Source organism: Pogoniulus pusillus, chromosome 40 (genome assembly GCF_015220805.1).
Source record: "Pogoniulus pusillus isolate bPogPus1 chromosome 40, bPogPus1.pri, whole genome shotgun sequence".
NCBI lineage: Eukaryota > Metazoa > Chordata > Aves > Piciformes > Lybiidae > Pogoniulus > Pogoniulus pusillus.
Genome location: NC_087303.1, coordinates 3,827,341 through 3,853,437, shown reverse-complemented (window position 1 = coordinate 3,853,437; position 26,097 = coordinate 3,827,341). Strand labels below are relative to the sequence as shown.

Genomic DNA, 26,097 nt, shown 5'->3' with positions numbered 1-26,097 from the left:
TTCAGAGTTCGTCCCAGCTGCCCCCGTGTGAAGACCGACTAGCTTATGTTCGCTTTCAGGCCTCTCCGTACTTGCTGTAGGACCTTACCGGTGCGCCTTGATGTGGGTAGTTCCTAGAGCCCTTTGCTTAAACGTGTCTGTTGTCTCCTTTAGGCAACCAGCAATAGAACAAGGGGACACAGTCTCAAGTTGTGCCGGGGAAAGTATAGGCTGGATGTTAGGAGGAAGTTGTTGCCAGAGAGAGTGATTGGCATTGGAATGGGCTGCCCAGGGAGGTGGTGGAGGCACCATCCCTGGAGGTCTTCAAGAAGAAACTGGATGAGGCACTTGGTGCCATGGTCTAGTTGACTGGATAGGGCTGGGTAATAGGTTGGACTGTATGATCTTGAAGGTCTCTTCTAATCTGGTTGACTCTATGATTCTCTGTTCCACCTGGAGAGCTTTTTATGACTGTAATGCTTGTGTGTACCCTTGCCGAGTTCCTGCTGAGTACTACTTTTGTAATCCCTTTCGATTTTTTTTGACTGCAGAAGACTTGACAGATTTTAGCTGTAAACATTCAGTAGGAGACCTTCACCAGTGTTGTAAAGCCTCACTGAAGAAGCATCATCTAAGTATTCAGTACTGTTCAACATGCTGTAGAAAAGCTATGTGGGAGAAAAGATGGCCACGGGATACAACGCGTTAGACAGAAAACTGATACTTTGTTTTCCTAGGCTGTTTTGGTGTGAAGAATGGACCTCTCAGCCATGGCTGTTGGAGATGTACAAAGTGTGCTCTTGGCTATGCAGAAGAATCTGGAGTGTGCAATATGGTATGCCAGGAGAATAATGTGAACGCTATGTTAAGAACATGGTTAATGTGTCCCACTTCTCTTCCCTACCAATATATCTTTGTTGCTGGTGGGTAGTGGTGCTGGTTGGTTGGGCTTTTTTTTCATTCAGAAAAGTGATTCTATTTCTGCATCTTGCTTTGCTGCTCCTATTTTACATGTAACTTCTGTGCTCTTTTTTTTTCCCCTTTTGTAGCTTGGATGTGGTCAAAGAGCCAGTTTCAACAAAATGTGATCATATCTTCTGCAGGTAGGTTTGAAAGCTCCTTATGGCTGCTCAAGCTAGACTTCTAGCTCAGACAAAAACAATCAGAACAGAGAAACTTTGAAGTGGAAGCTCTGAGTGGAGGAGCAAACATTCCAGGGATAGGCCACAGAATGGCACCAATGCCTAAGTTAATATCATTTCATTGGAGCATCAAGAGCTTTATGTCTGGAAGCATAGCTTGTACCTTTCCCTTGCTGCTTCTGCTGCACCAACTGCTGTCTTCCCCTGCCACTGTTTTGTCTGCTGCTGCTTTTGCTGCTTTGCCACTGCTTTACCCCTTCCCCACCTTTCTTAAAGCTATTATATTTCTGTAGTACTTTATTCTCCTTATACTGTTATATTTAGTTTAAACTATAAGAAATACAATTTCATTTTTCCTGACTTCCCAAAAGTCCATGCTGTAGTGAGTTTAATGTACTGGGGGAGTGATCCACCCTAACCCAGGGCACTCATCATTGTAATTCTTAGACTATCTATCTATGTCTAAGACTGTCTATCTATGCATCCTTGCTGCAGCATTAATAACCTAATGTATGGATATTTTAGTGGGAAAATTAATTCTGAATGAGAAATAACTGTAGTTTTATAGATGTGGCAAAGAGGATTAATTCGCTGTAGCACCAGAACAAGAATACAGGCATTGAGCTTGATAACTGAGGATCTCTATGAAGCAATGCACACCTAGGCTCAGTTTTAAAGGAAATAAAATCCTCCTTTTGGTTACTATTGTGATTATTCTTTTTATCCAGGTTATGCATGTTCAAACTCTTCAGTGAAAAGAAAAAAGGTGTGGTAGAGTGTCCTCTGTGCAAGACTGAAGTTACTAAGAGGTAATGCATCTTTGCTTGAGGATGAGCAGTTTAATTTCTAAGGAAGTGTTACTCTTTTATTTTTTAATCACCTAGCAGAAGACCAAAATAAGCAAGAAATTGTGCTTCCTAAGCTGATGGTATCTAAAGGAATAACTCTAGTGCCCTACCCCAGTATAAACTTTCTTCAAGTGGCTGTAGGTGAAGATACCATTCTTAGCAAATGTTTGTGCTGTCAGCTAGACTGTGTTGTTGTGCAGTAGTTTGTGCTAAAACTGGTTTGCACTAAATCTATGTGAGGGAAAATACTGAGCTTTCACTTGGAGATAGCTTTAATTCTCCTAGTAATGGTTGTTTTAAGGATTGTGTTGTTCCTGGGCAGCAATTTCTCACCATCTTATCTTCCATTTTGGAGTTTTACTCCCTTTTGTTCAGTCAAAACTCTATAAATTCTGACAGTTGACACCTCCATTTGTCTTAATTCATGTGGTGATGTCATTTCAGAAGTCTGAGAGAAAATTCCAGATTTAAGCAACTAATTGGGGTGTTGTTGGAAACTATCCATGCATTTGAGCTTGACACTGGAGTAAAGAGTAAGTGTTGTGAATGTACAACCCCTGCTTTTATTTTAAGTAAGATCCTGACACTTGTGTTGAAATTATTCGCAAGGTCTCTCATTTTCTGTGCTGTACTCAGTGTGAGAAAGAGCTGTCCAAAGCTTTTTCTTGGCTGTATTTCAGCTGGGTGGCTGCTAGTTACAAGACCATCTTACTAACACACACCTATTGTCATGCTCAGTGGAAGAAAATGGTTTTGCCTTTTTTCCCCTGTTGATATTTTTCAGTTTTAAACAGTCATCACCTTCCTAAAACGTCCACAGAAGCCACTGCTGATTTGCTGTGTGAAAAGCATTCTGTTATCCAAAGCAAGGGCTTCAGAAACAGGAAAAAAAGCACCAAAGGAAATGGACAAGAGACCTGCACCTTGGTATGCTTTTCCCCCGGTGTTTTTTGCCTGTTTGTTTGAAATGTATATCTGCATCTAGATAAAACAATGGAACTGGAGATTCTGGGTTACTTTCGGATCACTGTTTGACTTTAGTTCCACACAAGGACATCTATTTTTGTTTTCCTAACCTACTTTTAAAAGTGGTTTGCATAACATGGCCTGAACTTAAAGATTATGTTGACGTGATGTATTTTGTCCTTAAAACCAGGACTGAAAGCTTTTTGGTACTGCTTGTTTATAGAGGCTGCCTAGCTGCTGGTTGGCTTTCTGCTTCCTTGCTGGTCAGACCATGAATATGCCTAAAGAATTCTTGTGCTGTGTCCCAGTTTGGGGTGATTGCTGTGTGCACGAGTTTGTTCTTGTCTCATCTGTTTCATGATGGATAGAATGTTCACTGAAATGAAACTGTTAATGGTTTGAGCTGTTGACTGTCTGATAGTTGGTTCATCAGTAGGGTGGATAACATGTATTGGATTTGTGTATAGAAGCTGCCAGTATAAATGGTTCCTAAGTGTCAGCCCCTCTTGCTTTAGCTGAAAGAACTAATACTCTGTTCTTAAAAAAACCCTTTCTGTTTCTCTGTCAGCAGGAAGCCAATGTGGATACACAGCTTGCAGACACTAAGGACAAACAGTGTCCCCTAAGAAACAAAACCCAGAGGTGTGACTCTGAAAAAGGGATTTATATCGAGTTTGGTAAGATCTGTTGTAGATCCACACTGAGATTATGTGTAATGTTTGCAAAATAATGAAGCTCAAAGTGTTTATAAGCACTGGTTTCTCCCTACCACACACAATGAGGACAAGTGAAGGACAGTTCCCAGTTGTAAATCCAAGGGGAGGGTTTTACATCATTTGTTGTACACTGCTGTAGTAAGCCTTTAAGGCTTATTGTGCAAGACCTAAAGAAGAAAAGATGCTTTTGGTTGGTATAACTAATGATAACAACTGCTTTAAAGAACATTAAGCCTTGTCACCAGTGCTTGAGGATCTAATTAATAATCTGAGTTAAGCATTACAACTAACTGGCAAAATAATATTTCATTTCTGTTTATCCTCGTTTTTTTAGAGCTCCATTTTTTTCTGTTGCTGACTGCTCCAAAGGAAGGCAGATAAAGGTTGTGCATAGCTGATTTTCTTCCTGCCTCTTCAAGGAACTGAGAGTGCTTATTGCCTCTCTTTTTTCCTTATCACTTCTGCCCAGATCAAAGGATCTGAGACAGACACTGAAATACGTTGCTCTGACTTCAGTTCAAAATCATAAATCCTAAACCCTAGCAGCTTGGTTTGTCTGTACATTTAGAAATTAGAAACTAATTAACTCTCATCATCTCTGTCTTAGCAGTCACTATTTAAAGAGTTCTCTGCTGTTCCATTTCTATAGAAATAATTATAATTAGATCAAATACTGCACAATTGAACTTGATTTCATCTGATAAAAGTTGAAGGCATCTGCCTCTAGAGAGAGCTAAGCACATAAGCATCTGAAAAGCACAGAGTCTGGCAAGTCCTTGTCGGAATCAATCCAAGCAGAGTAACAGCTGCTTTGTTTTCAGGCTCTGACTCATCTGAAGAGCTTTTTAAACAGCAAAGCAATGCCAGGTGAGTAGTGGTGGTGAAGGGATTGCTGTTCAGTGTTCATCTTCCTGTGTTTTAACTTCTTTGCAAAAGGCTGACTAAATTCTTCAAGCTGAGCAATGATTTTCAGCTTTGAGGGAGAGTAGAATGAATGGCTGACTCCCATCATTTTGTCATGTCATGCTCTAAAGCTGGTTTCTAAACATTTTGTTGCTTACACAGACACTGTGCACTATGCTTTAGAAAGGAAATGTGGGAGGGAACTTTCTAAAGTAATTAGCTGAAACTGAAGGGATTTAGTTGTGACAAATGTCAGTCATAGGCATGAGTTCTCCAAAAACTGTTCAGAGAGCAAAAAGGGAAAATTAGCTATCAGCTACTGTGCTTTTCTCTGTAATGGAATTAGAGTTCTCTTCCTAACAGATCAGAAGACAAAACAGGGCTTCACATTTCTTCTCAACAACAGAAGAGTGCTAAGGAGGGGAAAGGCTGTTGTCTCAATGCACAGTCTGATAAGTTAAGTGCTAAAGGAGGAATTCTACCAAATGTCCCAGGTGTGTTTATTGTTCTGATGACAAAAAATAACATTTTCAGATTGGAAAAAAAAAAAAAAACAACAAAAAACTCAAGTTAACATTTTTGTAAATCTATATGCTTGCATCTTGTAATTCTGTTGATACCTACAGCTAGTGACAGCATTATGTAAGGTGATACCTGTAGACTGGATACTTAAAATGTGGATATTCTGTGCACAGGAACAGAAGGGAACAACAAAGTAACTTAACCCAAGTGCCAAATGTGCTCTGCCTCAGACAGACTGTATCCCTCAGACCGTGAGCTGAGTGCCCTGCCTGGCAGTTGATGGAAGAACTTGTAAGAAAATATGTCAGGTGTAATTTGATCTTTCTGCCTTTCTCTGGAGGGAGAGTTGTGCAGTGTGATGTTCTTGTTTTGAAGGGAAATGAGAACAGTTCTTCTGAAAGAAAGTAGCTGTTAAGCTTGTGGTTGCTCTTGTGTGTGTAAAATGGGGCTTAATAATTTGTGATACCTGTAAATCTTCAGGTGAAAGTGATTTCTCTAAGGAAGGCTTGAGCAAGAGAAGTACTCTGAGCACCACTGAATATGCCAAACCTGTCCAAACAAATGTGACTGGATGCCAGAGTTCTGCTTTAAATGCATCTGTAGAGCTGCTCAGAGAGCAGTGTGATGGAACGGGTCCTGGCAGCGCTTCAAAGAGCAGGGACACATCTTTCCTGGAGAACACAGAAGCCCATGCAGAGCAAACTCAGTGCAGCAGTAAAAGAAAAGAGATTGACTTAAAAGATAGTTCAGAGAGCAGGTTGGATGAAAGCAAGGATGTAGATACTGTTGTACAAATTGTGGAAGCTGTGGAAATGCACAAACCTGAGAATGATTCTTTCCATGAAAATGAGCTTACTCTGGAGAAACTGCTTCAGCCAGAGACACTTCACTGCACTGCCCTGCCTGAAGTCTCTAGGAAGAGACTGAAGAGAAGTGTTGAAAAAGTCAATGAGTGGTTTTCAAAAAGCAATGAGATTCTGACTTCCAGTTCTTCCCAGGACTATTCTGCTGGAGCAGCGGTTTCAGACGAAGAAGATATGTGCTTGTCTGACAAAGATTCCTCTACTTCAGAGAAGACTGACCCGATGGAAATCACAGTGGAGGAAGGAAACAAAGGGTCAAGACCAATGGCAGATATCATCAAAGACAAAATATTTGGGAAAACATACAAGAGAGAGAGGAAGGCAAATCCCCCTGTTATCTGGAGGGATGTTTTTCCTAGTGCAAAACAGAAAGATGTGGGTGCTGCTGCTGAGAAGTGCTTGGATGACTCCAGCAAAGACAGACCCAAACGAAAAAGGAAGACTGCCCATGTCCTGCAGCCTGAGGATTTCATCAAGCAAAAAGATAAAGAAGGGACAGATGGGAGCCCTCAGAGTGTTAACTGCTGCTTTGGAGGTGCTGAAGAGAAAAGATGTGATGAAAGTTCTGCTGTTAATGAGAGTCACCTCTCTGAGAACAGAGAGGATAATACACTGGCAGCACTTGAGGAAGGAGGAGGATCCATACGGAAGAAAGCTACTGCAAAGGTGACTGGCAGGCAGAGTGACAGTGAGCTAGAACTGAAAAACTGTGACCAGAAAAGCACTAAAAAAACCACTGCAGCAAAAAGATGCAGGAGTTCTACTAGAGCCATGTGTGCTCTCCAGTTGGTGGTGGACAGGAACTCTCCTTCCCCTGATCCAGCAGAGCCACAGATTGACAGCTACCCAAGCAGTGAAGAAGCAAGGAAAGTTGATTCTGAGCAAAGACAAGTCAGGCGCAGCAGGAGGCTTCAGTTACTGTCTGGAGAAATGACAAAAGAAATGGGAAAAGGAGCAGTAATGAAGAGAGCAAGAACCTCTGGCAGCGATGATGAAGAGCCTTTTGGAGACCGAAGCAATGTGCTAGCTCACACTTCTGAATGCAAAGACCTGAGTGAGCCCCCGGGTGTGCTGAGTCACAAGCTACTCACTGATCAGAAGGCTGATAACATGCAGGTTAGCCTACAGAATTCACCTGATACTGCAGCAGCTGGAATGAGTCTCTTCAATTCTCCAGCCTTGTGTCAGCATTCAGACTGTAGTTCCTCTGCACCTGATGCAGGTTCTCATGGAGGTAAAATACAAGGTAGCCCTTTCCTCTTACAGTCTCCCTCAGTGACTGTTGTGCAAACTTCTGACCCAGCTGAAGAGGTGACTGAATCAAGTGTTCCCCAGGAGAGTGAACATGATATGCAAAGTGTAACAGAGGACTTGGGAACTGAAAAGCTGCCAGTGGCCAGAAAAGCCTGGGATTTGATTAAGGAAGCTGCAGATAGTGAGTTAGACACACAGTGCCTGCGAGGTATATTTAGGCATTCCAAACGCCTGTCGTTCAGCCTTTGTCCTGCTCCCCCGAAGGTGTGTGCAGAAGGGGCTGCTGCTGAGCCTCTGAAGGTATCGTGTGCTGCTCAGGTAGAAAATGAGCATAGTAAACATTTAAACAAAGAAAACTTGCAAGAAGAGGAAACTGTTGAAAGCTTGAGTAGGGTTGGTGAGGAAGAGGAGCTTAAGACCTATGAATCTGGTTGTGTTAGTCCTGTGAATTGCTTTGTTGGCAACACTGAATGTATGGACACAGTGGAACATGAAGCAGGTGTTTCACAGGTTGCAAATCAAGAGACACTGACACCTGTAAGAGTGAGTGCTGCTGGGATTGAAGACAAGAACACATTGCAAAAGGGAGAGCAGGGAGATGAAAAGACAGTGTCAGCTGCTGTAGGGATAGGAGGTGAGTTGAGGCAGAATCCAGTCAGTACCAGCAGACAGAGTGATCAGAGCGATACAGCAGAGCTCGCTTTCAGAGCTGGTGTAAACACAGTCAGTGAGATCTGCTTGGCTTCAGGAAGCAATCAAGCACAAAAGGCTGAAGTTGTTGACAGCAAAGGCCCAGTGCTCCATCTTCTGTCCAGATCAATGATTTCTGCAGCTCCTGAGCAGAGGCCTGCTGAATTCAGGGGTGAAATCACTGAAAACAAAGGTAGCAAAAGGAAAAAAAGGCAAGTGAAGGGGACCGGAGAAGAGGCAACCCAAACAGATGGCACAGGAATGCCCAAGTGCTTAGTTCCAGAGGCTGCAGAGGAACCCCTGGAAGAGACTGGTGGTTTTACAGGTTTATCTGAAGCTGCTGATGACTTACTGTGCTCTGATGATGTTTCTGAAGGGAACAGCTTTTCTGAAACTGATAGGAGAGAGGTATCTGCTGTCTTTGTGAAAAGAGGCGGCGAGGCCCTGACGAAGGAACTGCACAACAGAAATGCTGGTTCGAGGCCCAGATCTCAGGGTACTCAGAGATCTCGAAGAAGAGTGCCAAAACTGCCATCTTCAGATGAAGAATCCAGCGAGGATGAAGACTTACCCTGCTTTCAGACATTAATGTTTGGCAAATCAGTAAGCACACCTTTGCAGGTCAATAAACAGGTGGCATCTGGGGCGGAGTGTCCACTAAGTCCCATCACGTCGCCTCGCGATGGAAGCCACGATGTGAGTGACATGCAGAAAGTGCCTGAAGCTGCCCCAAGTAATGAGTATCCTTCATTAAGCCAGGAGTCAGAATGCTCCATCAACTTATTTTCTTCCCAGTCCAATAATTCTGAAGAATCAACTGATGGAGCAAAAGAGCCAAAGAAACTTTCAGCACAAGCTGATAGATCAAAACAAGTGAAGAACGTGAGTGAGAGTAAAGAAGAATCTCAATGTTGCAATGGGAGGCTGAAGAGAAGCAAAACAAACTTCAAAGATGAATGTCAAGAAGACCCAAACGTGGGAGCAAACCTAGGTACAAACCAAGATTTTTGTGGGTGGGTGCAGCTGTGTTTGTAATCTCATTGCAGCCAGGTTGTTGTGTTTGCAGGGGGATTTTGTTCTGTGTTTATGTGGTGATTGCTCTCCTAAAGGAATATATCACCCATAAACAATCAAAGATGCCTCTCAGTGGGCCAGTTCCTGAAAATTCTTCCAGTATGTTTTATCAAAGCAAAACTTTGAAGATTGGACAGTAGAGGCTGAAATCTGTCTGGTGGGAGTTAATTCTGGGGTGAAATGCTGGCTTGCTTACTACAATCTCTCATCAAAATTTCCTGAAGTCTGCCTAAGCTGTTTCCCCTTGTCAAATGTTTGTTGAAATGGGCTGTAGAATTCTGTAGTGCTTATTTTGGCCTTTTTGTGGCTTTCCTAAATATTTAGGATTCTTCATCGCTAGTGAAACACTTTGAGTTCTGTTTACTTTGGCGTGTGTGAGAGGTGGCTTTCTTTGGGATGCTTGCTGAAAGTAAATCTGTGCTTCTGGCTTCAGTGTTCCCAGAGCTTCCCACTTCACTTGGCTGGAAGGATGTGTGTGGTGAAAGATTATGGACAGTGTTTGTTGGGTTTGTTCATGTTGTTAACTAACTCAGGCTTTCTTCCACCTTCAAGCATCTGGATATGACAGTGAAGCAAGTAACGTAGAAGATTCATGTGGACCTTTCTCCCAGGGTGAAATCCTTACTACACAGGTGAGTTTGTGCTCCAAATTCTAGCAGTAGTTTATGTTCTAGGATCTAGGTGAGTACCTGGGAGCTATGAAGTCAGTGCTGTCATCACATGCTCTATGGCTGGTTGTTCTGGTCACTGCAAGATGTGGTCACCTGCAAGACACTGCTCTGTCATGTGGCTTCTCTGGAAGCGATCCTAGGATATGCCTGGGTTGAAGGGAAGAGTAGCAGTGTGGATTGGTGGGCAGCTGTTTGGTTTGGTGGGTGGTGGGAGTTGCCTGTTTCGCTCAGAGGGGCTATGATTCAGTACCAAGGAAGTTCCACATGATGCCACTGCTGGAGCTGAAGAGGCAGCATGGATTGGTGGGCAGCTGTTTGGTTTGTTGGGTGGTGGGAGTTGTCTGTTTCGCTCAGAGGCACTGTGATTCAGCAACAAGGAGGTTCCACATGATGCCGGTGCTGGAGCTGAAGAGATGAGCTTGAAGGTCTCTTCCAACCTGGTTGATTCTATGAAAATAGTGCTGCACCTCCTGGTTTTGAAGTTTGTGTTAAAGAAATTGCTCTTACTGTTTAAAGCTGAATTTGCTAATGCTGGCACAACTGTGCATCCTTTGCAGCAGAAGAATGCTATGCAAAATAACCTGAAAAAGCTTCAGCAAGAAATGGCTGTACTTGAAGCAGTGCTACAGCAGCATGGAAGCCAGGACCCTGAGTTTTCACCTGTGCACAGGGAACTGCCACAGTCCAGTAGTAAAGGAACGATTGGAGTGGAACAAAGGACACAAGAAAGAAGTAAACAGCAATGAAAACTTCCTGCAGCTTTTCTACTAACAGTGTTGTGGCTATTGCTGGTTCTTTTTTCCTCTACCACAAATTCTGAAATTAAGACAGCAGAATTGTACCTAAATTCAGCTGCCCTGATGCACACATTTTGTTGGTAACTTAGGCACTACACTTAGTCTCAGAAACTCACATTACAGATCTGTGTGAGTTCTGTGGTGCAGTTGTATGGATGGCATGCTAGCCTTGTGGCTTAGCAGTTCTAATCCATTTTGCTGTTCTGTCAGCTCTTGTGTTCTTGTTTTCTTTCACTGAGATGGGTAAAGGTCTGGGAGAGGGCTGAACACCCAGAAGAACTTGGCCTCTCTTGTCCTTTAGCATTTCAGTGAACGAGACAGAAGTTGGCTTAGGTGTGTGTTTGCTGTTAGAAGTAAGGGCACAGGTCAGGCTGGGCAGAGAGAATACCTGTAGGGGTACGTTCCCTGGACAGGACAGGACTCAGAGTTCCCAGCTGGAAAGGGCATAAGGGCCAGTGGGTAGCGATGAACACTTGAGTAATTGCCAAAGACTTGTTGTATATTGAGGCTAAAGAGTTGCTGCCAGCTGTGCAAGCAATAGTGAAAAGGCTTTCTTTAAGGTCTTTATTAAAGCAAGACAGGTAACAAGGTTTCTGTTCTGAAACCTGTCTGCATGAGAGCATAGAGCAGCATTTGAACAAAGCCTGCAGCATATCCAGATGTTGGTTGCTCAATCCAGAGCATTCTGATTTCTCCTGTTGTCCTGGGTCTATATATCAGCAAGATACAACATTGGTTTACAAATCATGGATTTTGGTTGATGTGTTCCTGGTCAGTTTAGAGAGATCTGACTTCATGTTGGGTAGGATTTGGTTTGTAGCCTGGCTGTAGAGCTGTCTGTCAGAATGCAGTTAGCACTGTGACAGTAATGGGGGTTATTATCTGTTTCAGCTATAAGTTGGTGCTACTTGACAAACATGCTGCTGGAAGTTCAGGGGTGCTCTGGTGTCTCAGCTATAGATTAGGAAAAAACAGAGCAAAGTGGAAGTAATAAGGAGAGGAAGCAACTGCAGCATTTAAACTTAAAAGGCAGAGAAACAGACTTCCACTGTGACAAAAAGCATGAAATTGTTTCAAGAGCTGATTTCTCTTTTCCCTCAGAAAATGCAGATGAGCAGAAATCTGGGACCAGGCTCAACAGTCCATCTGTTCTATCAAATCTCCCTGAAGATGTGACCAGGGGTGAGAGTAACTCACCATCCTCTGTGAAGCCGCTTCACCCTGGCACTGCAGAAGCAGCAGAGAGTCCTGCTGCAGCTCAGGATGCCAAGCAAAGCTGTGCACAGGAGGGTGAATCAAACAGCAGGGTGTCGCTTCCTCTGCCTGTTCTGCACGGTGCAACTGGAAAGGAGAGTGCAGCTGTGACCAACAGGAAAGCAATGTCCTTGGTGGCCTCGGGTCTGGACCAAAGTGAACGTGTAAGTACCTTGCAGAAGCAGCACAGATCACTCAGTCCTGGTTGCCACCGGTTCTCAACAGAGAGAGATCCAAGCGTGGTGGATGCTAACCTTGCAGGATGACTAATGAAGCAACTCGAGTCAAACTTACTCCCTCCTAAAAATACAAGGAATGGCACCGGTAAGGGGCACTGATAGGCTTGACGAGGTTTGAACTTTTTCACTGCCCTGGGGGAAAACGCCAAGTGAGAGGACTTGATTTCTGGAGAGCCTCGGGGCCTGTGAGAGGGGACTGGCTAGTCAGTTGGTTCCCTTGATGTCTCAGATGCTGCTGCTTCACCCAAATCCTGATCCAGAGCAAGGATTTCTGTAATTAAATCCATTTCTACAATCCATGTCCAGAAAGATTTGGGGTTTGGGTTATTAAACTCTGTCCCGGGTTTGGGCTGATCCCTCCCCCGGGAAGAAAATTCACAACACAAACCCCCCTCCTTTTTTGAAAGTCAGGGAAAGATGAAATTGTATTTTCTTATAGTATGACAATGTAAAGAGAGATAATAACTAGAGAAGGAGGGAAGGGAAAAAACCAATACAATAACCTTAAGGGAGATGGGGGAGGGGTCAAGCAGCGGCGAAGCAGCAGTAGCCAAAACAGCAGCCGGGGAAGATAGGCGAAACTGCAGCAGCAGAAGCCAGCAGGAGAAGGGGGAGAACAAACTGTGCTTCTAGACATTAAGTTCTTGATGCTCCAAGGAAATTATATTAATTTATCTATTGTTGCCATTTATGTGGCCTATCCCTGGAATGTTCATCTCTCCCCTATGTCTGAGCTAGAGGATCAGCTCAAACGGCCACAAACTCCTGCCTTCTTTAGCCTGTTGAGTGGTGCCAAGTCACAGAATTTAAGGACATGTATGCCCTGTGTGCCAGCACCAGAACATTAATGTAAAGAAGCCACCTTGGTGTGTTAAGCTCTATCAGCTGGAGTTGTTGGGGTTTTGAAATGTTTTGCTAGCTGTTAATTTTCTTAACTGCTTTTCAGTTGATGGTCCAAAAGTTTGCAAGAAAAACTTGGAGCACTTTATCTAATCATGTTACTGAAGGAACCACCCACGTCATAATGAAAACAGGTTTGTTGGGAGCTATGTGATCATGTCCTGTGTTTACTCACCATATGGAATTTTAACTCTGGCCTAACCAACAAGCAGAGAGTTCAGCAACAGGTCTGAAGAAGCTTTGAGGAATAGGTATTACCTGGTTTCTTTACCATCTGTTTAGACTTGGGGATTTCTCTTGTTCTATTTGACTGGATCAGTGAGTGAGTTTGTTTTCTTTGCTTGTGTGCTTTGAGGTTAGTGCTTGGGTGTTTACAGCACATTAAGTAGTTCAGAACCCACCATTCTTTACTGAATAACTAAAAAAGGGTTTGGTTTAGTAGAATCAGGACGCTAGGATCTTGAAGCCTTTCTATGGCCTTGATGTTTTCACAGGCTTACAGGATGTTAGGGGTTGGAAGTGACCCAAGGAGATCATCCAGTCCAACCCCCCTGCCAGAGCAGGACAATACAATCTAACACAGGTCACAGCGGAACACGCCCAGACAGGCCTTGATGGTCTCCAGGGAAGGAGACTCCACAACCTCTCTGGGGAGCCTGTCCCAGTGCTCTGTGACCCTTACAGTAAAGAAGTTCCCCCTTGTGTTGAACTGGAACCTCTTGTGCTGCAACTTACACCCATTGCTCCTTGTCCTATCCCAGGGAGCAGTGAGCAGAGCCTGTCCCCCCTCTCCTAGCCAGCCCTCAGATATTTATAGACATGTATCAAATCCCCTCTAAGTCTTCTCTTTTCCAGACTGAAAAGTCCCAAGTCTCTTAGCCTCTCCTCATCAGACATGCCCTCCAGTCCCCTACTCATCTTCATGGCCCTATTTTTCACTGCTGCACTTAGCAAAAACCTTTTGCTTTTAGGTATAAAATAACCTAAGCTGTTTTCTTACACTAATGGCAAAACTGAAAGACATCTTATCTGTCTTTGCTTTGCAGATAACGAGCTGGTGTGTGAGAGGACACTGAAGTATTTCCTGGGCATTGCAGGAAGGAAATGGGTCGTTAGCTACCAGTGTAAGTATAGCTTTGGAATCAGATGATCTCTGCCCTTCTACCGTGAATGTGCTCTTCACTCGTTCCAGTAAAACCAGAATTTAAAAGTCTCTTCATGTCTGGACATCTGTTGTTTTGCAGAGTTTCTTCTTTAAAACCACTTTAAAACCTCTCAACAAACAGCAGCATAAAGCTTCCTCTTCTGAATACTGCTCCTGCTTTCACGTGACTCTGTTGTGGTGCTCCCTACCCTGACAAAAACCTTTCCTCATCCTTAATTTAAATCTTGGCGAGTCATGGCATGAGTTAGTGCAAAATTACTAATGAGAGGTAAAAAATGTCTTAGTATTCTTTAAGGCAGTGAACTGTGTTCAGCTTCCCTTAGTACAAATATACCCTCAGTTTAATGTGGCAATCAAGTTAGACCAGTGGCAATGGAAGAACAAATTTTCTGGATAAAAATATTTGTCCTGTTCTGATCTTTTTTTTTTTGTTTAGGGGTGATTCAGTCTTTTAAAGAAGGAAGGATACTGGATGAGGTAGGTCTTGTAAGAGTGGAATGTCAAATGGATGTGAGCAATGCTATTCCATTGAGTGACTTAACAGTAACCTCAGGTATTGGCTAAACATTTAGTATATGGAAATATGGCTCTGAAAGTTGGGATTCAAGTTTTGCCAAGTACTAGGACCGAAAGCCAGACTTGAGCTGCATGTGCTCAGTGTTTTTGAGGACACAAGGAGACCCTGCTGCATTTTGGTGACAGGTTGCAGGCATATTTTCATGTGTTCCTACTGGGGAGGCAGAGTTACAGCATAGAAGGAAAGGTCTGGTTTATGCTTAATGAATTGTCCTTGGAGCATAACCATACACATAGCTTTGCTTTCTTTTAACTTTATAGCCAGCTGCTGAAAACTCACTCCAGCTTTTGCTGCCTTTCCTGGCAGAAGTAGCTTGTTTGGTATGGCCTCTATTTGGGTGGACTTTTGTATTTCTGAGAGTATTTGGGATTTTATTCTCTAGTTCAGATTTCATGAGGTGTTCTATTACTGGCCCAGAATAGATTTCATCTCCCTTATGAGCAGAAATGCCCACTTGCTGTTCTGAAATCCATATGCCTTTTGGTCAAGCCAAGGGTGAAGAAAAATCTTTGCCCTAAAAGGGCCCTAGGAGAGGCTGGTAAAGACCTTCACACACCTCTGATTATGTTCTGTTACAGGAGAACTTCGAAGTTAGAGGAGATGTAATCAACGGGAGAAACCACCAAGGTCCTAAGAGGGCTAGAGAATCTCTAACTGAGAAGGTATGAGCACACCAGATTGAAAACCCTGTGCTGCTGGGACTGTTTCAGATCTGGGGCTGTGCTAGCTGGATATCTGGAGCCTCTTCCAATTTCTCTGCATGTCCAGAGCGGTACTGGTCAAGCACTAACTAGTGAGAGGTGAGCTGTCAGCAGCAGTGCACACAGGCTCAAGTGACTCGCTGCCTGGATGCTGTCTTCAGAACAACCTATAGCACAGCACAGGGTTGAGGTTATTCTTGTTTAGTAGGCTGCAGAGAGCTTCAGATACACTTGGAAAGAGAGAGTGACCCCCTTGATAACCAATCCTGAAAGTGCATTGAAACCAGCATGTGAAGTGTTGGCTTTACAGGTGCCATCTCTGCTCTGCTAATGTGTTCTCTGTTTTTTAGATCTTTAAAGACTTTGAGATCTGTTGCTGTGGACCTTTCACTGGGATGACCACAGGTGTGTCACTGTAGGGGAATTCAATGAACTACACATAAGAAGTATTTGGAGGGGGGGGACTGTCTGCATTCACCACAGTTTTATGCCAGACCCTTCTTGGATCCTGTTCTACCTCTTTTACTCTGAGTTGTCCAAGATAACCTGGTGAGGTACAGTGCAGATCAAGAACTTCATCTGGTTCTATCTCCAGATAGGGTGGAAATGATGTTCTCTTCTTGGATGCCTCAAAGAACTGCTGTGGCAATTTGGCTGCATTTCAAAGCTTTTATCCAGTTTTCTGAGTCTCTAACAATGAAGGAAATGCACCAACAGCACACACTGGTGATTGCCTTAGATACTACACTAACACTTGTGTTGGAGCATTTTTACTTCTGTCTTAGTTAACACTCTCCAAGTATCCTTTTTCTAGCAGCTGACACTGTGTAGTCTGCTCTCTAGCAGCAGATGTTAGAAGTGAAGCCAAGCCAGAGCTGACAGCTTCTGGATAGTTTGTTTTGGTGCTTTAAAACTGACTCAGGTAAAGTAGATATTTTGAACATTTAAGGTGGCATTTTTCTACTTTACATTCTTGTGCCTCTCTTCCCATTTCTGGGGGCCCATACAGAGAGGCTCTTTCTAATCTGCCCAGTATAACTTTTGGGTGAAATGGCCTCACATCTCTTGTCATCTACAATTACCACTGGAGAGGATGCAGTGCTTTCACCTGCTGCAGTGATCATCAGTTATGGTTCTCATACTAGAGAGACTTATCTTCTTCACAAGGAATCCAACAAACTGATCAACATTGAATGCTTGGCTACTCTTGTTAATGAGAGAGAATCACAGCTAGCTTCTTATGATAGCATCCTTATGATAAGAGGAAATAAGTTGGTAATGACTTTCTCAAAATTTTTGAGTATATTTTGCCTTTTCTGGGTCATGTTTGGTTTTGTTCAGTCTTGACTGGAGGGTAGAAGAAGAGATTGAGTTAATGCTCCTTAGTAGGCTAGAAAATTAAAGGACTTACTCTCTATTGAGGCTTCCATGACAGTCCATGTCTTGGAACAGACACATAGAATCATTGAATCAGTCAGAGTTGGAAGGGACCACAAGGATCATCTAGTTCCAACCCCCCTGCCGGGAGCACCCACACCCTACCCTAGAGCAGGCTGGCTGGAGCCTCATCCAGCCTGGCCTTAAACACCTCCAGCCATGGGGCCTCAACCACCTCCCTGGGCAACCCATTCCAGCCTCTCACCACTCTCATGGTGAAGAACTTCCTCCTCATGACCAGCCTGAACCTACCCATCTCCAGCTTCACTCCATTCCCCCCAGTCTTATCACTCCCTGACAGCCTCAAAAGTCCCTCCCCAGCTTTTTTGTAGCCCCCTTCAGATACTGAAAGGCCACAAGAAGGTCGCCTCAGAGCCTCCTCTTCTCTAGACTGACCAGCCCAAATTCTTTCAGTCTGTCCTCATAGCAGAGCTGCTCCAGCCTTCTGATCATCCTCATGGCCCTTCTCTGGACACACTTCAGCATCTCCACATCCCTCTTGTAATAGGGGCTCTAGAACTGGATAATAAAGGCTTAGTACCTATTTCTATGTGATGTGAAACACAAAGTAACAGAGACTGTTCACTGACTTCTTCAGAACATCTGGAATGGATGGTGGAGCTTTGTGGTGCCTCTGTTGTGAAGCAGCTTCATCTGTTCACACACACAACAGTAAGTGATAATGTTACACTTCACAAAGGGGGTGCAATATGCCTGGAGATGAGAGATTGCAGGACCTCCGTGGGCCTGCCCAGGAGTGATGGGCACAGGAATATCAGAGAACTGTCTGCACTGTAGCAATGCTAGACTGCAGCAGTCCTTGGGTTCTACCAGCACTCTGTAGTAATAAACAGGCTACTTGTAGTGGAAAACTGATCAGAGTACTCTGTGAGTACTCTTGAAATCAGCACTGAGGCTCACTTCCCAGCACAAAAAAAGTCTTTAGTGCCTTCATTTAGTCACAGAATTCCTGGAGAGGAATCTCAGCAAAACCTGAAGTTAATGTCTTTATCCATCTGCTATCCCTGAAGGGATGGACTGCAGCTGAGTTAGCCCAGTTCTTGCTCTCTGCAGGTGGGTGTGAGAGTGATTCCACGACAGATGATCACAGAAGCACCTTTATTTTCTTGTCTCAACCTCAGGGCTCTGCTGTTGTGGTTGTGCAGCCAGACGCTTGGACGGGAACCACGGATTACAGAGGTAAAGCAGCACACAGTCATGGGCTGCTTTGGGGGGGCATTGAGTGTTTCTAGCACCTCAGGCCTTTAAATGGTTAAATATCAGAAAGGTTGATCTGGAGATGGAATCATAGAATCAATCAGGTTGGAAGAGACCTCCAAGCTCATCCAGTCCAACCTAGCACCCAGCCCTATCCAAGCAACCAGACCATGGCACTAAGTGCCTCATGCAGGCTTGTCCTCCAGGGACATTGACTTCACCCCTGGGCAACCCATTCCAATGCCTCTGGAATGCCCATTCACTCTCTCTGGGAAGAACTTCCTTCTAATTTCCAGCCTATACCTCCCCTGGCATAACTTGAGACTGTGTCCCCTTGTTCTGTTGCTGGGTGCCTGGGAGAACCTCAGCTGGCTACAACTTCCCTTCAGGTAGCTGTAGACAGCAATGAGGTCTGGCCTGAGCCTCGTCTTCTGCAGGCTGCACACCCCCAGCTCCCTCAGCCTCTCCTCACAGGGCTGTGCTCCAGGCCTCTTACCAGCTTCATTGCCCTTCTCTGGGCACCTTCCAGTACGTCAGTATCTCACTTGAATTGAGGAGCTCAGAACCAGACACAGTACTCAAGGTGTGGCCTGACCAGTGCTGAGTACAGAGACAGAATAACCTCCCTTGTCCTATTGGCCACACTGTTCCTGAAAAAGCTCAGGAAGGCCAAGGTCTATTATCTCTAGAGTCAGCCACAGACTCTAAAGGTAACCTGTCAGATCTAATCTTGACTCAGTTTTCCTGCACATCAGCTGTACAGAGAATTTCTGATTAGAGAGTTTCTAAAAGATGCTCTTGGAGGACTAAGGAGTTCCAGGAGAAAGCCTCATGTGGGACAAGAGTCTCCTGGCCTGGAAGGAATACCTGGGTACCTCAGCTGATACAGCTCTGCTGCCTTTGTGGTTGTCAGTTTGGTTTGGTTTTGATTGGTTGGTGGTTTTTTTTCCTTTGATTTAGGGTTTTGATGTTGGTTGGTTTGGTCTTTTGTGGGTTTTATTTGTTCACAGGACCACAAGATGTTAGGGGTTGGAAGGGACCTCTGGAGGTTGGAGTTTTTAAATCAAAATGCTCCAGAGAAAGCATGAGACTTTGGAAATGCATGTGTTCTGGAGTGACTTAAATGAGAGAGTTTGGGGATGAATGGCAGCTGGCTAGGCTACAGTGGAGTTCAGCAACAAAACTGAGGAGCAAGAGGAGCTGTTTATTACACTGGAAAGTGAGAAAATAAGGGGAAAAGATCCTGAAATGGTGAAGAACAGTCTGGGAACACTTCAGTAATTTTCTCTCTTAATGAGACTCGTTGCTTGTCACACACTCAGCATGCCTGTGCTGACAGGAACTGAGGTGCTGTCACTGGGGTTCTAAATTAAAAGATAACAAGGACTGCAGTTGTTGCTTTGGGAGGTTTTTTTTGTGCTGTTCAGAACTCCCTGCCTGACCTTTTGCCAAGCAGCTATTATTTTTGGAGCAGCAGTATTGCCTGCATTGTTAAAAGGAGGGGCAGTGCCATGCCACTGGTTTTAGGCACTTGTTCTTTATCAAGGAAATAATTTAATCTGAAAGACATCACTAAGCTCACCTCACCCTGCCTTGACTCGCTGACAGCCAGTTTATGTTTGTGTCTTTGTCTTGCAGCCATCCAGCAAAAGAACAACGTTGCCATGGTGACTCGAGAGTGGGTGTTGGACAGCGTTGCTTGCTATGAGTGCCAGGAGTTGGATGCTTACCTTATGTCCTGAGGGTGATCTGCTGATCTTTATCCATTGCTCAGGAAATCTCCTCAGTGCTGACAGTCTGGTGATTGTTATAAGGACTGACAGGTTTTGAGTCACTGAACAGAGATAATGTACATGTAGTTCATGTTCTTGTTCAGAGTGAAGTAACTACACCTTTCTTAACAATAAAGTTGCTTTGCAATGTTGCCATACAGAGAGATGCAGTTACTCACTGCTTTTAAAGATGAGCATTTCTGATTGCAAAATAGTCCTTCAATTACTGTAAAACAAATTCTAAAAGTCAGCAAATATAAACCCCTGCCTCTTCAGAGAAGTGGTGATGTACCATTTACCACTGCAGCCAGCTTCTGTTTATATATGCAAGAACATTCTGGAGGCAGTCATTTAAAAGAGTAATATTTGGCTTAGGGCTTGAATTAAAGCATTCTCTTGTCCCTGAGTAACCTCCACGTTGCCATCTGGCATAAAGACATGCCCTGAGCAAGGCTGTGTACCACTGCCATGGACTGTGTTCTGTGAGTACCAGTGCCTCAGCCTGCTTCATCCTGAGCCATGGATGATGCTCGTGTTAAAACTAGACAAGCAGTTCTCCTGCTGGATCAAAGTGCTGCCCAGAGAACTTACCCACCACTGCAGTCCCTGAGAAGCTGACACCTGCTACTCAGCACAAGGCAATCCTTTAACCCACCAGCCTGCACTTGTACTGCTCTTGCTTCTGAGACCTGGTTGTGGCACCTATGCAGAGACAAACACAGCTGCACTTTAGCACCCTGGTGAATCTGCTTCTGCTAAGCCCTGCCTGCAAAAGGAAACTGCAAAGAAAATAGGTGGTGGTTTGTGGCATAAATATGTTCTTGTTCCTGTTGCCAAGCACTTCAGCTTCATAAATACTTCTGTCCTTTCAGAGCAGAAAAAGACCTTGTGTCATGAAGTTGTTGAGTTAAAACTAGTTCTAGCTAAGCTCAGAGAGTTGTGCTTAGGATGCTGCTAAGTTCTTTTGGGAAGTTATGGAAAGGGTATTTATGAAAACCAGGATGCTGAAAGGAAATAAAGTTGTTTTGGCAAGTACTTGCTTAATTGTCTAATGCTGCTTGTGTGAGTCAGTCAATGAGTCTGCATCGAGGTGTGTGTGGAAAAAATCTGAAGTCCCAGCCTCTTGGAGTGGAGACTTCCTGCAAGAGGCAAAAATGTAAACCAGCATTTCAGAGATGGAGTCAGCATGGTAATTTCCATCAGCTGAAGAAGCAAACCTGTTATCAGAGGCAATTGGAGTCTAAGCAGGCAGTGCTGGTGGTGGTGCAAGTGCTGGAAGCATTTGCTCAGCTGCCACACATTGCTGCTTCCCATGTGACAATATTTCATAACTGCTGAGGCTGTGCAGCACAGCTTTGCCTTCTGACTGCTGCTGCTCTTATCACTAGAGCCTGCTGTGGCTTGAGGTGTTTTATAGCCCACATTTCAAGACAGAGCTGAGAGCAGGGACTAAATGCTGCCTGCTACATGCAAATAGAGGACTGAGCAAGACTGTTTTGCATCTGTCACTCTGAAACTCAAGATCTTGACAGAAAGGTTGCAGCTAGTAGCTGTGAATTGTCTGTCAGAATGATACCTGTGGCATTTTCCTGTGTCCTTGGAGGTGACTGGGACAGATCTGTGCAAAGTGGGTTTCTAGAAAAAGTGTCATCTGTGAACTATTGTAGGAATCCACATCTCAGTTAAGGTTGGAGCAAAGGAAGATATTTTGACTGAACAGCTGGAATCACATCCTTCACTTCAGGTCATTTAAAGGGAGCTGATGTGGTCTCCATCACAGAATCCATGTTGACTTCTCCAGGCCCACTTCCAGCTCCAGTAATAAAGCCCCCAGCACCTCCAGCTTCACAGCCACTCTGTGTTGAAAAGTGCCACTCTGTGCTGGGGGATCAAGCTGCATTTCCCCCCTTGGCTCCTATGCAAGGGCAGCTTGCTTCATGACGTTTCCCAGGTTGGGAAGCCTTGCATGCCTTTGGGGGACAGGTCTAGGCCATGCTCCCTCTTCTACAGCAATGACTTGAGGGCAATGAGCGGCAGAACATTGCCCTGGATGCTGAGTTAAAGGGGCTGCACACAAGTGGTCCCTGCAAGCAGCAGGTGCCTTTTGCACTGCTCACTGGAGTGGGAAGGAACAAGGACAAGGCTGCTGCTTGCTGTGGGCTTGCCTGGGGCCTTGCCATCAGGTAATGCTGCAGCTGTAATTTAAACTCTGCTGTTGTAAGCCAACAGGAGCTCTTCTCCAGGTGGCAGGGTCAAGGTCAGCTTCCAAGACAGCTGATGTGTGCAATGCACACTCCCTGCCATAGCCCCAGCTGCAGAAGGAATCTGGTCCAGAATGGGGCCCAGTCTCTGGTCAGTGCTGGTGGGGCTCTCTGGGTAGGTGTGAGCAGTGCTTTACTGTGGGGAGTTCTCAGACTGCATGTGAGGGTTGGCAGTTGAATTCTCCCCCTTTTCTCTCGGCTGTTAAATTCTAACTTCCTAAAGCAAAGCAGAGTAATTTACTGGTTTGGGGGAGCAGTGCACATCCTATGCTAGTGAGAGCTATGCTTGCACTGGGGCAGTAACAGGCTCTGTCTGGCAGCAGCTTTGCTGCAGCTTGTCCCTTTCTCCCTTTACAGTGTTGAGAATCCCCTCAGCATCTAATTCTGGGCAGGGTGTTTTGCCCGATGCCTGGCTGCACCACACATGGTTGCTGTTGTTCTTTACTCCATCAAGCCTTCAGCTATGCAGAGCAGGAATCAGCTGAAGCATCAGCCAGGCTCTTCATTTAGCCTTGATCTCTGTTGTAGCATCCAATATCAGGCACAGCCCAAAGCCTCCAGCCCTACAGGGTTCAGGGGTTCTGCTCTCCAGCATACAAGTGTTCTTCAGGGGTTCTGCTCTCCAGCACATGAGTGTTCTTCAGGGGTTCTGTTCTCCAGCACATGAGTGTTCTTCAGGGGTTCTGTTCTCCAGCACATGAGTGTTCTTCAGGGGTTCTGTTCTCCAGCACATGAGTGTTCTTCAGGGGTTCTGTTCTCCAGCACATGAGTGTTCTTCAGGGGTTCTGTTCTCCAGCACACGAGTGTTCTTCAGGGGTTCTGTTCTCCATCACATGAGTGTTCTTCAGGGGTTCTGTTCTCCAGCACATGAGTGTTCTTCAGGGGTTCTGTTCTCCAGCACATGAGTGTTCTTCAGGGGTTCTGAGTCCTCCAGCACACGAGTGAAGTATTTCTGTGAAGCTGCCTTATCTCCCCAGCTAAGCTACTAACAAGCCATGCAGGAGCAGAAGCTGTCCAGGGATTATTTTCCAACATATGGGAATGGATTTCTGGTTAAAATTCATACATGTTAATTAGGTACAGCTTTGTCTTGAATCCTTATCAGCCATGCTGGTGTGGACACCAGCAGAGAGTAAGCAGCCTGTTGCCAATTCAGGCTGTCCTTTATGTTTTGCTGCTAGGCAGCATGGAGCAACACATTGACAGAGCCCATTCAGGTGACATTAATGTTGCTGGAATAAATGTGCAGTTGCTGTTTGCTCCACAGCTGTTGGGGAGGCTGCAGGCTGAAGAGAGTGAGACGTTTATGGACTTAGGTAGTTAAACATGAAGGTAAAAGTGTTACTTGGGGGGTAAAAGCAATACTGAGCTCTGATGCAGGATTCTATTGCTTCTCAGAGAGCCTTTCTGGTCCCTAAGAGAACAAACCAGCAGACTTTCTCCTGAACACAGCACATCTGCATCTCAAATGTTCATGCAGTACCTCTGCCTTTCTCCTTGCTGTGGCAGGCCCTTCCCTGCCCTCCTTGGTCCAGTTCCTTGCTTAGAGCTCTGTAACATGCAACCACAGCTGCCGATGCTGATGATACTGGAAACATGGCTTGCATGTTGGCTGCTGTGCTGGAAGAATCCACCTGTTAAAAAATCCCATTGGGACTATTTAGCCTGGAGAAGCATAAAGCAGTAGGGGGTGGGGTGGAGTTGAGAATCCCCTTTAGAGCAGCTGCCAAATGATGTCACTTTTTACTACAACCTGCAGATGCAGCGTGGTGCCAGCACACTGCTCTTCCCACCTCTGACTCTGCATCCTGATTTGTGGCCTCATCAGCTCGCAGGGTGATTAGTGGTGGTGGCTGATTGCTGGGGAACACTCTCTGCTTTTCTCAGAGGTTCTGGGTGGGAGCTTCTGCTCAAAAATTAGCTGAAACAGGGGTTGCTCTCCATGCTGGAGCACAGAGGTTTTAAATACACCTACTGCAGAGCCCTGTAGGCATCATGCATTGGAAATGAGCTGTTTTGAGGCTTGCTCTAAAAGAATATTAAACTCATGTAATATACATTGGAGGCAGAGGAAGGACAAGAGTGTAGCTGGGACAGGCTCTTAGAAGGCTGTACAGACATCTCCCTTGTTCTTTCCAGTCTGGGGAGGGGGAGGACTTCAGCCTGCACTTCCTGCCTTGCCACTTTGCCACTTCTCTTCAGAAAGAGGCTTTTTGCAGAAGTGAATTTTTAATTCACTGGAACTCCACCCCACCTACCTCCCTCCCTCAAAGCAGCAGTAGCTTCTTGCTTTGGGGGCTGGTGACAGAATTTGGGGTGTTAGTGTGGCTCAAGGCTTCCAGAAGAGAAGGCTGGGTTCCAATGAAGCTGCAGTGTTGCCTGGCCAGGAGCTTTTCCTATGCAGCTCCACTGGGAAGTGAAGATTCACTGATTCCTGGGGAGTGCCTGAGCCTTTTCTCCACTGGGACTGCCTTACCAGGGCCAGGCACACAGCAGTTGCTGATGGTGGCTCACAAAACACTTCACAAATGTGACTGACCTTTCCCTCCTGTTCCACTTCTCCTTGAGGCTGGATATTACTGCCTCTGCTTATGAATTGCTCTGGTCCTAGGTAGATCAGGAGCGTTTCGGCTGGAGCATCCCAACCCCAGACAGCCTCTGCCAGGAAAACTGCTCCTAGCCTGTGAAAAGAGACTGACAAGGACTTAATTGTGGCTTGGGACTTTGCAACAACTTCATTCTGCTGCCCTAGAGTGACCTTTCTGTGGCTGCTTTTAACTGGAAATGGTGTTCCTTTTGAACCCTGTCAAGTTGTATTCTGGTACCTGTATGCTAATGCTGCTGAGCAGCAAGGGCTGCACGGGCAGCTTTTTGCTGAAGTAGTTTACCCTTTCAAATCCTCCCTCCACATTTGGATCCAAACACAAAGAGTTATTTCTTTGCAGATCAGAAGCCATTTATCAGAGAGCAGCTTATTCATAGATGCAATTAGGACACTTGTCTCCCTCACTACTCAAGTTAATGATGAATCAAAGCAATATTCAGTATGTTCCTATAATTATTGTCAGTGATTTGCTGGATTCTTTTCATCTTGGGTCTGGTGTCAGGTTTCATTTTGCTGGTATTAAGAATAAAACCCCTGTACATAGTCTGTAATGATAGAAAATGCCCAACAATTCACCTGGTTCACAGAATGGATGATGTGAGCTGAGGCTAAGCAGTAAAGGTAAAGAGCTTTGTGCTCCTCCCCTCCTCTGAGTGTTTGCTGCCTCACAGAGCTAACCTCTTCATCCTGTCCTGGGTGAGAATAACAGAATAGCTCTTGTCTTGCCTTTGCCTGAACATGGAACCAGTCCAGCCTCAGCCACAGCTCACTGCTGGACAGTTGTGACCCCAGGGCTGAAGATGAGTTTTTATTCCTTGCAGTCTGTGAAATGGCCTCTATGTGCCTATACTGAGGGCAGCTCAGCTTTGACAGCCACTGCCCCACTACTGGAGATCACTGAACCACCAAAACAGCAAAGCCCCTCAGGATCACCAAGCCCAACCTAGAGTCCTACTCTACAAGATCCACTTTAAACCATACCCCCAGGCACCACAGCCAAACCACCCTTAAACACATCCAGGGTGGGTGACTCCAGCACCTCCCTGGGCAGCTCATTCCAGTCTCTGACCACTCTCTCTGTGAAAAGAACTTTCCCAATGTCCAATTTAAACCTTCTCAGCCTCTGCTCGAGGCCATTCCCCTTTGTTCTGTCTCCACTTACCTGTAAGAAGAGCCCAGCAGCAGCCTCTCCACAGTGTCCCTTCAGGTAGCTGCAGACAGCAATGAGGCCTCCCCTCAGTCTCCTCTTCCTCACACTAACCATCCCCAGCTCCCTCAGTTGCTCCTCATAATATTAATTCTCCAGGCCCTTCCCCAGCTTTGTTGCCCTCCTCTGGACCTGCTCCAGCACCTCCACAGCTCTCTTGTGCTGCAGTGCCCAAAGCTGAACACAACACTCGAGCTGTGACCCCACCACAGCAGAGTCCAAGGGGACAATCACCTCCCTGCTCCTGCTAGCCACAGCAGTTTTAATGCAAGCCAGGATGCCACTGGCCTTCTTGGCCACCTGGGCACACTGCTGGCTCACATTCAGCTCCTGTCT

At 45.2% G+C, this 26,097-nt stretch overlaps 1 protein-coding gene across 3 annotated transcripts; it reads left to right on the top strand.

Annotated features, from left to right (window-relative positions):
• The first annotated feature begins 716 nt into the window (after positions 1 to 716).
• BRCA1 (BRCA1 DNA repair associated) lies at positions 717 to 20,723 on the top strand. 3 transcript variants are annotated; one of them, XM_064174076.1, is made up of 20 exons: positions 717 to 814; positions 1,029 to 1,082; positions 1,850 to 1,930; positions 2,414 to 2,502; positions 2,790 to 2,896; positions 3,504 to 3,612; positions 4,473 to 4,518; positions 4,918 to 5,048; positions 5,557 to 8,874; positions 9,510 to 9,589; positions 10,186 to 10,360; positions 11,527 to 11,843; positions 12,865 to 12,952; positions 13,865 to 13,942; positions 14,420 to 14,460; positions 15,139 to 15,222; positions 15,612 to 15,666; positions 17,297 to 17,370; positions 17,841 to 17,898; positions 19,555 to 20,723. In XM_064174076.1, the coding sequence occupies exons 1-20, from the start codon at positions 735 to 737 to the stop codon at positions 19,656 to 19,658; spliced, it is 5,169 nt and encodes a 1,722-aa protein (XP_064030146.1). In that variant the 5' UTR covers positions 717 to 734; the 3' UTR covers positions 19,659 to 20,723. The 3 variants fall into 3 exon arrangements, with proteins under 3 accessions (XP_064030146.1, XP_064030145.1, XP_064030144.1); XM_064174075.1 differs by having other exon boundaries at positions 2,754 to 2,896; positions 3,507 to 3,612; XM_064174074.1 differs by having other exon boundaries at positions 2,754 to 2,896.
• Positions 20,724 to 26,097: the final 5,374 nt, after the last annotated feature.

What these genes read in the sequence shown, in the direction of transcription:
- BRCA1 (XM_064174074.1), top strand. Translation starts at nt 735, where the DNA reads ATGGACCTCTCAGCCATGGCTGTTGGAGATGTACAAAGTGTGCTCTTG. An exon ending in GTGAAATCCTTACTACACAG is followed by an intron (nt 9,590 to 10,185) that starts GTGAGTTTGTGC and finishes CATCCTTTGCAG; the next exon opens with CAGAAGAATGCTATGCAAAA. An exon ending in CCACGTCATAATGAAAACAG is followed by an intron (nt 12,953 to 13,864) that starts GTTTGTTGGGAG and finishes TTTGCTTTGCAG; the next exon opens with ATAACGAGCTGGTGTGTGAG.